General features: G+C 34.9%; 1 protein-coding gene across 1 annotated transcript; it reads right to left on the bottom strand.

Moving 5' to 3' along the window:
• Positions 1-1792: 1792 nt before the first annotated feature.
• LOC127708309 (kelch-like protein 24) lies at positions 1793-10184 on the bottom strand. The gene is made up of 2 exons (XM_052213159.1): positions 9905-10184; positions 1793-4262 (listed from the first exon to the last, which is right to left on the bottom strand). The coding sequence occupies exons 1-2, from the start codon at positions 9938-9940 to the stop codon at positions 2511-2513; spliced, it is 1788 nt and encodes a 595-aa protein (XP_052069119.1). The 5' UTR covers positions 9941-10184; the 3' UTR covers positions 1793-2510.
• Between the last annotated feature and the right edge of the window lie 3237 nt (positions 10185-13421).

Below are 13421 nucleotides of genomic sequence, written 5' to 3'. Positions count from 1 at the left end.
TCCATTCATTCCACGAAATTTTTGTCGCATTTTTCTCAGAAACTTCAAAAAAGAGCTTCCTGAAATTTACTAACAATCTTCATTGTTATACCATGTGATGCTTTTTCACAGCCATGGCTCATCAATTTCCTGTTTACCGAACACTTATAGCTCTTGTTCATAGCTCTCATTATCTCCGTCCATATTTGACTGTAAAACGGGTAGCTATATAATATATTTCCAGCCTCAAGAATCTTATATGTAACATCTGCATGTCTGAAGTCAAGTTTTCCCGGTATAGACAGACCCCTATTGAACTATACTACTCTTCCATAAAATTTGCCATACAACAAACCTTGTAATGCACTGTTCTCGGTATACCATTTCTATACTTTTATCCATAATACTTATGTTTGTTTGTAATATCCTCCATTAAATATTGAGCAACAAACATTTACACAGGAAAAAATGCAATATATGTTTATCATATGTTTTTTATGAGGGGTTCTCAACATACGTTTTCATATGTTTTTGAACATATGAAAAACATCTGTTTTTTCATATTAAAACATATGTTGCAGATTTTCCTGTGTATTATTCTTCCTCGTTCTGCCTTTCTTTGTAATATTGGCCACTGCACAATACGCTATATGCATTCACACTTTTAGTGGTAGAAACTAAAAGACGAATGCATATACTAATTATGCTTTAATCATTTGAATCATTTTCCCTGTTAACGTATTCCTGCTTTTTCCATAGGATTTTACCATAACAATATTGTATACGTAATGCTTCTCTTTGTCAAGGTAAATTATTGGGAACACGACATTGTCTTCACTGCCAGAGATAAACAGAGAGAGGGACATTTAACAACTAAAAAGAACCTAGTTTTACCCCGCTTAATCGTAGGATGTTGGTAGTCCCTGCTGAATTGATTCACAACTTGTATGTAGGCCAAAATTAGTTTGATATTTTGTAATCTCGGGGCCTTTTATAGTTTACTTTACGCTTGTATGGGCTTTGCTAATTTTTTAAGGCCTTGCGGTAACCTTCAGTTGTTCATATACTTTTCCTTTGGGGTCTGTTGTTTCATTGACAATCATACCACATCTTATATTATATGTGGCGTATAGGAATTGATGGGCAGTACTTTATGCAAAATGCATTGAAAGTGATCGGTCGCAAAGAAACACCAACTCCGATATTTTCGTTAATTTAAACAAAGCTAAAAAAACTGTGTTTAATCTGCAGCTTTCAACTAAAGTAAATACATTAAAACCATTATATTATAGTAGTCAAATCTTCCTTCAGCAGAACATTTTCAATCTGTTTTTTTTCTCTAGTTTCTAACACAGACGTCAAGTAGAAAACGTAAATGTGCTCTCAAATATCTTTTGATTATTGTCACGTTGACAAGTGCATAATTTGATGCCCTGGAATAAAACAAGTAAAAACGTTCTGGGGTCAAATATTGGGATGATTTAGTTTTTTTTATTGTGTATAATCCTGGAAATCTGAGGATGAACGACACTGATGCAGACACACGGCACTCCGATTTGTCTTATATTATCGATGGGGTTTGGCGTGAAAATCGTGTGTTTTGTGGGTACGATAAGGAGATGATTTTAAGTACAGATATTGTGGTTTCCTTTGGTTTAGTTGTATTGTTTGGTTTGTGCCCGAACTGAATTATTGTCGCATCTCCATTTCTAATGTGAATTGAATCCTCACTGAAGGAATCTATTTTCTAAGGTCTAAAAAGGGTTTCCGATCATGCCTTCTTTACATCATATGAAAATTAAGACTTAGTATACAACGTTAAAAAATAGTTTATTTTATATTAATTTATATAAATAATTTCTTGCCGTATAATAAAATAAATTAAATAAATAGATAAATATATAGAAATATTGATATTGACAATCTTATAACTAACAATAAACATCGAACATCAAATGACTGTGAAGCCAGTAATCGTTTTTCAAATTACACATGCAGATTCTGTCTGTTTCTCTCTCTCGCTCTCTCGCTCTCTCTTTCTCTCTGACACAGTGCGAAGACAATCGCCATATCTTTTATTTACTTTCACCTGAAAGTCTCTATTTTACCTCTCTCATTCCTAATGTTGTATTTTAAATACTCGTTTACTGTTTCAATCCTTCCATGTAATTTTAATTTGTTTAGCATTTCTATGAACCCAATCATGCTAAGTAAGAGACAGTTTAGTTTATATATCAAACTCCAAAAGAGTCTTTGCAAAGTAAGAGACAGTTTAGTTTATATATCAAACTCCAAAAGAGTCTTTGCAAAGTAAGAGACAGTTTAGTTTTTATATCAAACTCCAAAAGTCTGCAGGCTAAGTATCAGGGACAGTTTAGTTTATATATCAAACTCCAAAAGAGTCTTTGCAAAGTAAGAGACAGTTTAGTTTATATATCAAACTCCAAAAGAGTCTTTGCAAAGTAAGAGACAGTTTAGTTTTTATATCAAACTCCAAAAGTCTGCAGGCTAAGTATCAGGGACAGTTTAGTTTATATATCAAACTCCAAAAGAGTCTTTTGAAAGTCTACTAAAGAATATTTCTTGTCAACAACTGTACGTATACAGCCGTAGACCTCCATTGGAACAGGAAGTTTCATTGATTTAAGCTTCTCACTCTGTGTTTCCGTCACAAGTATAACATCGTCACAAATGTCGCCTTCAGCACTATCGGTTGAGGTTTCTTTCTCGCCACCAAAAATGTGCACTCCGTCCGAATTTATAAAAACCCCGAAATTCCTCCTGGAAAAATCTTTTACGGTACTGATGATTTTTGAACCGTCGTTCGGACTGAATGATATAAGTTCTCCCTGTGGACTGATAATTTGAATACGATTATTTACGGATATTGCTCTCGTATATTTACATGGATGTGGGAGATTTCCTATCTGGTAGCTGGTTTTTGTTTTTGTTTCAAAACACTGGATTGCTGCTGTTTCTTGTGCAAAGCCTAGCCAGCCACCAAATACATATAAGTTATCACCAATAGCTGCTGCTGATGTGGCATCAACTCCATGTTGTAGTTCACCGACTTTCTTCCAGGTTTCAATTCCCATATCGTATTCTTCGATACAGCTCAGCGTTCCAAAGTTGTATCCACCAATTACGTACAGGGAGTTCTTCACCGCCACCATAGCATGACGGTACCGACCTTTACATAATTTTGATCTTTCTCTCCATTGTGAGAATTTGGACGAATATCTGAGACATGTTTCCATGGTTTTCGTTCCACCGGTAACGAATATGTCATCACCAAATGAACATACGGCGAAATCTTCGCCTATGTCATATGGAAGGGCGTGGTTGTGCAAAGATACCCATTTCTTTTCCTTTATATTGTAACCAATAAATTCCAATGATGTTTCGCCACCTTTTCTATAACGCCGACCAAGTACAGTGATCAAATGAGTCTTATTGGAAACACATCTAAATTCGTCCTTGACGTTCGTCAGTGTCTGTCTTCTAGCTGGCATGGCATGATATTTAATAGCATTTTTGACGGCACTAACACAAGTTTTAAATTCGGCCACCAAAGGATTTGTGTCTAATTCGTCTAAAACATAATCTAAACTAACTTGTGTTAATCTCAGATGTTGGAATATTTCTGGTAGATGATGTTTTCGACTACATTCATCAAATTTAATCCACTTAAACACTGCCTCACACACGGCCTCCTCGTCAATTACTTTTAATCCGTCATCTTTAATAATTTCAACCAAGTCATTTTTTTCAAGAAGAAGAAATTCTTCATACTCGCAGACTTCCAAAAAATTATTCAAAATACAAGGATAGCTCTTTTCTCTTAATTTCTGGTAATTTAAATGTCGTGCGAGCGCCCAAAGTCCTACACAATTTTCGTTGTTAATATTTCCCGCCATGAAGCGTTCACACTGGTTCTGAAGGCTGTCGATTTGTAACATTGACGCCGTTCTGATGATGTCTTCAGCAGTTTCTTGTGTAACTATATCCTTATTGCAGTAGACGAATGCAAGAACATCTTTAAAAGTTTTTGCCTTTACATCTTGCAAATAAATTTCGTCCATTTCGGACTCTTTCATATTTGATGAAAACATGGCATCAAAATATCTGGAGGCTGCGGATAGTATTATCCTATGACATGGAAACGACTGGTTTTCTACCATAATAGTAATATCTGTGAAGCGTTGCTCTTCATATAACGTTCTTATTCGGCTGAAAAGATCCAGATAAACTACAGGTTCCGCTTCCATGGCAACTGTTTTATTCTGTAAATATAAACATTTTAAACTTAAATTTTGCCTTTTATATACAAGCTAGAAGATTATGATGGATTGGTGTTTAACGTCCAGTGGCAAATATATCGTGCATATCAGGATGCAGTGATTTCGCTAGAGGTGGTGCATGGTGGTGCACTCTTGTCCCATTTTTTTTTTAATTTGAAAGTCCCTATAAGTATTACTCTATATAATGCCACATGAGGAGTATATCTGCTTACCCTTCCGGAACACCTGAGCTAAATCCCGGGTTTTTTTGTGGGAGTTCGTGTTGCTCAGTCTTTAGTTTTCTATGTTGTGTTTTGTGTACTGTTGTTTGTCTTTTTGTGGTTTTTCGTTTTTTTTTCCCATGGCATTGTTAGTTTGATTTCGGCTCACGAATTTTGATATCCCTTTAGTATCTCACGCCTCTCTTTTAATGTGATATGAATGTATATGAAATAAACCCTTCTTTATACTAGATTGACACACTGAACCGTATTTTTACCGTTCAAATTTCACAATATGATAGTCTTTTAGGCCGAACAGGCGCGTAGCTACGTTTACGTCAAAACGCCCGGGCGTACACATGAATTTTGAAAAAAAATATTTAAATCTAAATAAATTAAAAGAATTGGTTAAAAGCACATTAGGCTTGTAATACTTTCTTCAATGACGACATTAACTTTATGAATCAAATGATATGATATTACATATTTGTTCATTTTCTGTCAAAGTCTGAATCTACTGTGAATTCTACTCAATTTCCTATTGTTCAAAGCAATTTATTATATATAAAATCTTGTTAACAATGAAAGTGGTGGTGTCTGATAGTCTGAAGTCAAGGAGACAGCATTAAGGATTTAACTAGGCAAAACGTTTATTGTACTATTTTTGCCAAACGACATGTGATATGAAAATAAAATAATTTCGAATTTTGTCTCCTGTAAATGACTGGTCAAACTTGTCACATGTAAAACAACACCTACAAGATGATTCTTCTCACCATGATTGTGTAAAATTGGGACAAGACTTTTTGGGTGTTGCAAATTCAATATCCAAGTCAATAGCTTATCAAGTTCTTCACTGTCATCCTTTCATCATGAGATTCTAACAAAAAACCGACATATACTTTCAAAAATAGTTGATGTAATCATCCTTTGTGAAAAACAGAATATACCACTTCGTGGCCATACTGAAGGAAAAAAGTAACTTTATGGCAACACTTTTAAAGACAATTGCAAATTCGGATGACGTCTTTGCTATGCATCTTGAGACTGTCACTTTGGTCAAATACACATTCCCAAAAAACCAAAATTAACTCATTGTCATACGTGCAGACCAAATATTAGACCAACGTATATAAGGACTCTTGTTGTAGCTCATCCTTTCTTGTTCTACTTGCTGAATACAACAACAGATAAAGCATCTCAAACCCAGCTTTCGGTTTGTGTTACATTTAGGGAGCTATCATTTGATTTTTATGGGGGACTAGGATGAAATTTGGAAAAAAAGGCAGGACAGGAGTTTTGAGTAAAAAAAAGGCAGAATGGGCAACTTGGCAAAAAAAAAAGGCAGGATGACAATTTATGTAAAAAAAAGTCAGGATAAACTAATGTTACACTATTGTTTCAGAAAAAAGGGTGAAGGTTTGGTACCATTAAAACGTTTAAACCCGCTGCATTTGTTTGCACTTGTCCTAAGTCAGAAATCTGATGTTCAGTAGTTGTCGTTTGTTGATGTGGTACATAAGTGTTTCTCGTTTCTCGTTTTTTATATGGATTATACCGTTGGTTTTCCCGTTTGAATGGTTTTACATTAGTAATTTTTGGGGCCTTTTATAGCTTACTGTTCGGTGTGAGCCAAGGCTCCGTGTTGAAGACCGTACTGTGACCTATAATTTTTTACTTTTATAAATGTTGACTTGGATGGAGAGTTGTCTCATTGGCACTCATACCACATCTTCTTATATCTAATAAAAAAAGGGCAGGACCGAACAGAGTGAAAAATAAAAAGGCAGGACAGAGATTACAACTAAAAAAATACAGGACAAAGTTTTTCATCCTAGCCCCCTAAAAATCAAATGGTAGCTCCCTTACGTGAACTATTTTTAGGATTCAATCACGCCAAAGCTTCAACAAAAGAAGCAATTGCAAATCTGCTACTTGAATTTATGAATCAAAATGGTATTTATCTACAAAAATTGAGAGCACAGGGTTATAATGGTTCTAGCATTACACTGCATATACAATGATTTATACAATTTGGGTAACTTTTATTCACAATATCGTACAAACCTTATCATTTGATTTTTTGATAAATGTACCCATTTCTTTTTTATATTTCTATGGAAGCTGAAATACGATATGTGATTTTCACCCCACATCTCCTGTATCTCTTTCTCGATAACGCGTGAGCTTCCGTGGGGGGGGGGGGGGTCTCCCACATGAGCCCCTTTCAGAGCTACACCCTGGATCCAGACCCCTCGCTGAGGTTCGGGCGTACACTTAAAAAAGGCCTTGCTACGCCACTGCCGAAGATATGTCACCCTGTTTGAACACATTATTCTGACTCCCGAGCCGACATGTCTTTTCTTATACCCCTATAAATACTACCTGCTTAGAGGAGAATTAGCAAATACCAATTTGCTAGTAATTGATTCCATCCGGAAGGGACAAGAATCCACGATCTCTCGCTACAACGAGACCATCGAGAGGTTGCGTTTTAAACAGTCAAAGAAAGTGGTTTATTTTGGGTTAAGCTAACGCCAAACAGTACTTTCTTAAACTTACGTCGCTCACAAGTTACATGTATATATTGATAGCGATTTAATATCAATGTTGTTTTATCCGTTTACATTAGATAGGTTTGCATTGTTTTAAGGCACCTATAAGCCAACCTAAGATAACCTAAGCCAACGATTTATTCTACAATTACCATATAGTTACATGAAGTTTGCAAACATGTACATTTTGTAGGGTAATAGCACATTAGGCGTGCATATTGTCAGGATTTTGATTTTCAAATTTATCAAAAGTGGCAGGTTGTTGAACTTTGTCATTTTATTGTAATATAACTCATGCAGGGAAGATAGTTTGTCCGGCTTACTTTATTACGTAGGACGATAGTTCATATAGTAAAGGTTATATGGATTTTTATTTTCTTTAAATTTTCGACAAATGGTGGGTTGATAAACTTTGTATTTTTTTCGTAATATATAAGGCACAGAGTACATGAAAAGACGCAACCTCTCAAAGTGTCATTCGACATCACTTTTACCTAAGCCAACGATTTATTCTACAATTACCATATACATGAAGTTTGCAAACATTTATATTGTGTAGGGTAATAGCACATGTGGTGTGCATATTGTCAGGATTTTGATTTTCAAATTAATTAAAAGTGGCAGGTTGTTGAACTTTGTCATTTTATTGTCATATAACGCATGCAGGGAAGATAGTTTGTCCGGCTGACTTCTACAGTTTTCAATCTGGAACTGTTTTCAGTGGCGGATCCGAGGGGGGGGGTCCGGGGGTTGGAACGGACATATGGTTGGACCCCCCCCCCCTTTTATCCTGGGTTGGGAACCCCCCTTTTAAAAATTGCTGGATCCGCCCCTGGTTTTATTATGTAGGAGGATAGTACATACTATAGTAAAGGTGTGCATTTTATATGGATTTTTATTTTCTTTAAAGGAGTAGGCCCGGTAAGACCCCTTTTTGGCCCTAAAATATAGCGTTTTTACAAAGTAGTTAAACATGTCACTTTTAGCTATTTATTGGAAAAACGAATACTTTTGTTACATGAATTTGGGCTGTTTTTGACAATATAATGGACATGCATCAGGTACTAGCATCATTATTTCATGCAAAAATACTTTCCAATTATAGCATTTGTGTTAATTTTAAGACGGTTTATGTCTAAAATGGAAGTGGCCGCACTTGTGTTCAGTCTTAATATTTAAATATATGTTGTATTTAATAATAATACACAACATACACAAATGTTGAGACTGAACACGAATGCGGCCACTTGCAATTTAGACAAAAACCATCTGAAAAGTGACGTTTTATGGCATATTTGATAGATTTTTCATATTTAAGCTTCAATTTCAGCGTCTTTAATGACCAAATTATTTAAAATCTTGAACATGAATTAAATGAATCGACTGAAGTAGACACTTGAGTGTTTACAAAATGGCAAAAATATTTTATCAGATGTACTTCGAATCAAAGTTTAGGCTGAAATTAGCCCTTACCGGACCTTCTCCTTTGTTTTTTTTTCGTAATATATAAGGCATAGAGTACATGAAAAGACGCAACCTCTCAAAGTGTCCTTCGACATCACTTTTACCAAAGCCAGCGGGGAAATTATCTTTAATTTTCATTTTTAGCCTGGAGATGGCTTTTAATCATTGAATTACAATATTGTTGACAAGAACCAGTATGTAAGAAGAAAATGATCAACAATTCATTGATATTTCCCTAAAGCGAAATAGGAAAATAAAGGAAGTATTTTTTAAAAAAACATATATTTTACATATTTTCAAGTTATATATCATCTGTCGACTATATAGTGCTAAATAATGTATTTTAAACATGTACGTGTTGTAAATAACACCACCGTGTGTAGTGCATTTAAATCAAAGTTCCTACGGAATTTAAAAACTTTATTGAAAAAAATGCTGTAAAATAAAGAAGCTTCCCGTAACAATAGATTAAACCATAGATATAATAGCCATGTAATTTCACACTTAGAATTTGTCAGTCCGACTATCTTTATTCGCATAAATGACTTCTAAAATATTAACATTTTAAAATTTGTAACTTCTGGGTTTCCATTCGCCCTCTATATAATACTTACGTAAGGATTGTGGTTTATTAAAAATAACCGAATATAAGCAAATATTTCATGTATTTTCAGGTGACAATTAATACATCAAGTAGGTTCTGCAAGGTAGGGGTCGATCGAGAAACAGCCACATAAGGACCCCTCATATAGGGTGTAATACGTGGTCTTGGATTTATTTCAACCGGGCGTGGCTACGTATGTATACACCCAATGCCACGAAACGAATACCCATCCCACTGTGGCAGAGTTTTACTACCGAAACGGTAGAAGTTGGACTGTCCAAGGGATGACCATATTTCTATTCCCCAGTCAACCCTAGGAGTTTTGGAATATAAATAGAAATATTAAGATGTAGCATTTGTACAAAAAAAATGATATGCAGTCCCTTTGTGGTGTCAGAGACAAATAATTCACAATAATGTAGTACAAATATATATGTCTCTGGTGGTGTTTGGTGGACGATGTTTGTCTTTTCCCTGTTTTTATTTTTGTTTTTTTCTTCTGCGATGTCTTTCCTTTGTTGACTACATGCCCCCCTCCCCTTCCCTTTATACGTGTTTATATTTAAGCACTGTAACTACTACAGATCAATACAAGAACCAATCATTTTATAAATTCTATATTTTTATCTAGAACCAATCATCGGGATTAATTAGACTAATGTTTTCATATGATTTTAGTTTAAAACAAAAAAGGCAAGTTCATGTACTTAATATATATTTATAATCATTGCTTAAATCCTGTTTGTAGTATATTACTTAATCTTTGTTTACAATTATGTCTAGAAGTATTTGTGTACATACCTTTAAGCTTAAAATATTAATATCCTTCAAATGCATGCAGAATCCTTACACAAGATGCTTCACGGATAACCATATGGTACACTTAGTATAGATATGATACAATATGTTACAGACTTGTATGTAATTGATCTGCATTAGTTAACGAAGAGCCACGCTTTCTGATCACTACATACCGGTCAAATCCGTCCGTGTACGTACATGTCCAGATCGCTATCACACGTCTTAATAATGACCACTCAATAGGGATTACATAAGGTTATGTCATTGTGGTGTATGTCTATTTGATTATGAACAAAAACCTGTCGGAGGTCTATAATCAATAATATTGATAAATGAAATGAGCTAAAAAAATTGATCTTATGAATATATTCATTGGCGGCAATCAATGTTGATTTTAACGGTTGATAAATAATACGGAAAGGAACAAAAGAAGAGGAATGAGCGGTTTTATTTCCTAGTAAAGTCCCCCACCTCATGAATTTCTATAACCGGTGACATAATAATGTCAGGTTCCACAGCGGTAAAAGGGCATAAAAATTCGACATTATAAATAATATTAATACTCAGAGATTTCTGACAAGCCGTTGTGGAATTTTTCCCTATTTATTAATATTAAAAATATTTTTTTTAATATTAAAAAAAATCATGATTTTTTTGTTCCTCATTAATTGGCCCATAATTTATAATTATGATTTTTATTATGATCGAGAGAAACAAATTATTTTGACAATCATATAATAAATATGAATATAATCAATTTGATGATTTCCAGCGACAGCCAGTCAAGAGCCATAAGCATTTGAGTAAAAAGCAGTGATAAAACAAACTACATAAAATACTAACAAGCAATTATTCTTAATGGGTTACATCTAATCGCATCTGTACTATATTGATAGTTTTCCGAGGCTGAGTTCCGATAATTTTCAATACCAAGGTTTCTGGAATAAAAAGCGAATTTAACTTGACACTTGTGTACATTCCGAAATTGTTACAATGTCCCTTTGGTATCCTTCGCCTCTATTTTACAACCAAAGTTATCAAAATGTTATCATGAAATCTTTTCGCAAAAGATTATAAAGGGGACATTTGCATATAGAATGTTCTTCTTCTTCAACTTTATCCAACATGCATTTTTGTCGAGCCTGCGACTTTTGTCGCAGAAAGCTTGACATAGGGATAGTGATCCGGCGGCGGCGGCGGCGTTAGCTAACTTCTTAAAAGCTTTATATTTTAGAAGCTAGAAGACCTGAATGCTTCATACTTTGTATATAGATGCCTTATGTTACGATGTTTCCGTCTGTCATATGTCCATTGACCTTGACCTCATTTTCATGGTTCAGTGACTGTAATGTTAATTTCTTTCATATTATGAGTAATAGGATAACTATATTTAGTATGTCCGTACCTTGCAAGGTCCTCATGCCTGTCAGAAAATTTTCATTTGACCTCGACCTCATTTCATGGATCAGTGAACAAGGTTAAGTTTTCGTGGTCAAGTTCATATATCAGATACTATAAGCAGTAGGTCTACTATATTTGGTATATGGAATGATTGTAAGGTGTACATGTCCAACTGGTAGGTGTCATCTGACCTTGACATCATTTTCATGGTTCAGTGGTCAAAGTTAAGTTTTTGAGTTTTGTCCTTTTTTTCTAATACTATATGCAATAGGTCAACTATAAATGGTGTGTGGAAAAAATATTTTATGATGTACATGTCAGTCTCACAGGTTTTATTTGACCTTGACCTCATTTTCACGGTTCATTTCTCAGTGTTAAGTTTTTGTGTTTTGGTCTGTTTTTCTTCAGCTATAAGCAATAGATCAACTATATTTGATGTATGGAAGGATTGTAAGGTGTATATGTCTGTCTGGCAGGTATCATCTGACCGTGACCTCATTTTCATGGTTCATTGGTCAATGTTAAGTTTTCATGTTTAAGTTTGTTTCTTAGATACTATAAGCAATAGGTCAACTATATTTAATGCCTAAATTGATTGTAAGGTGTACATGTCTGTCTGGCATGGTTCATCTGACCTTGACCTCATTTTCATGGTTCATTGGTCAATGTTAAGTTTTCTTGTTTAATAAGACTGTTTCTTAGAAACAATAAGCAATAGGTCATCTATGTTTGGTTTATTGAATGATTATAAGGTGTACATGTATTTCTCGTTTGGTTTATCTGACCTTGACCTCATTTTCTTGGATCATGTTAAGTTCAGTGGCGTAGCAAGGCCTTTTTTAAGTGTACGCCCGAACCTCAGCGAGGGGTCTGGATCCAGGGTGTAGCTCTGAAAGGGGCTCATGTGGGAGACCCCCCCCCCCCCCCCACGGAAGCTCACGCGTTATCGAGAAAGAGATACAGGAGATGTGGGGTGAAAATCACATATCGTATTTCAGCTTCCATAGAAATATAAAAAAGAAATGGGTACATTTATCAAAAAATCAAATGATAAGGTTTGTACGATATTGTGAATAAAAGTTACCCAAATTGTATAAATCATTGTATATGCAGTGTAATGCTAGAACCATTATAACCCTGTGCTCTCAATTTTTGTAGATAAATACCATTTTGATTCATAAATTCAAGTAGCAGATTTGCAATTGCTTCTTTTGTTGAAGCTTTGGCGTGATTGAATCCTAAAAATAGTTCACGTAAGGGAGCTACCATTTGATTTTTAGGGGGCTAGGATGAAAAACTTTGTCCTGTATTTTTTTAGTTGTAATCTCTGTCCTGCCTTTTTATTTTTCACTCTGTTCGGTCCTGCCCTTTTTTTATTAGATATAAGAAGATGTGGTATGAGTGCCAATGAGACAACTCTCCATCCAAGTCAACATTTATAAAAGTAAAAAATTATAGGTCACAGTACGGTCTTCAACACGGAGCCTTGGCTCACACCGAACAGTAAGCTATAAAAGGCCCCAAAAATTACTAATGTAAAACCATTCAAACGGGAAAACCAACGGTATAATCCATATAAAAAACGAGAAACGAGAAACACTTATGTACCACATCAACAAACGACAACTACTGAACATCAGATTTCTGACTTAGGACAAGTGCAAACAAATGCAGCGGGTTTAAACGTTTTAATGGTACCAAACCTTCACCCTTTTTTCTGAAACAATAGTGTAACATTAGTTTATCCTGACTTTTTTTTACATAAATTGTCATCCTGCCTTTTTTTTTTGCCAAGTTGCCCATTCTGCCTTTTTTTTACTCAAAACTCCTGTCCTGCCTTTTTTTCCAAATTTCATCCTAGTCCCCCATAAAAATCAAATGATAGCTCCCTAAATGTAACACAAACCGAAAGCTGGGTTTGAGATGCTTTATCTGTTGTTGTATTCAGCAAGTAGAACAAGAAAGGATGAGCTACAACAAGAGTCCTTATATACGTTGGTCTAATATTTGGTCTGCACGTATGACAATGAGTTAATTTTGGTTTTTTGGGAATGTGTATTTGACCAAAGTGACAGTCTCAAGATGCATAGCAAAGACGTCATCCGAATTTGCAATT

Source organism: Mytilus californianus, unplaced genomic scaffold, assembly GCF_021869535.1.
Source record: "Mytilus californianus isolate M0D057914Y unplaced genomic scaffold, xbMytCali1.0.p SCAF_7, whole genome shotgun sequence".
Taxonomy (NCBI): domain Eukaryota; kingdom Metazoa; phylum Mollusca; class Bivalvia; order Mytilida; family Mytilidae; genus Mytilus; species Mytilus californianus.
This window is presented reverse-complemented; position numbering and strand designations above follow the sequence as displayed.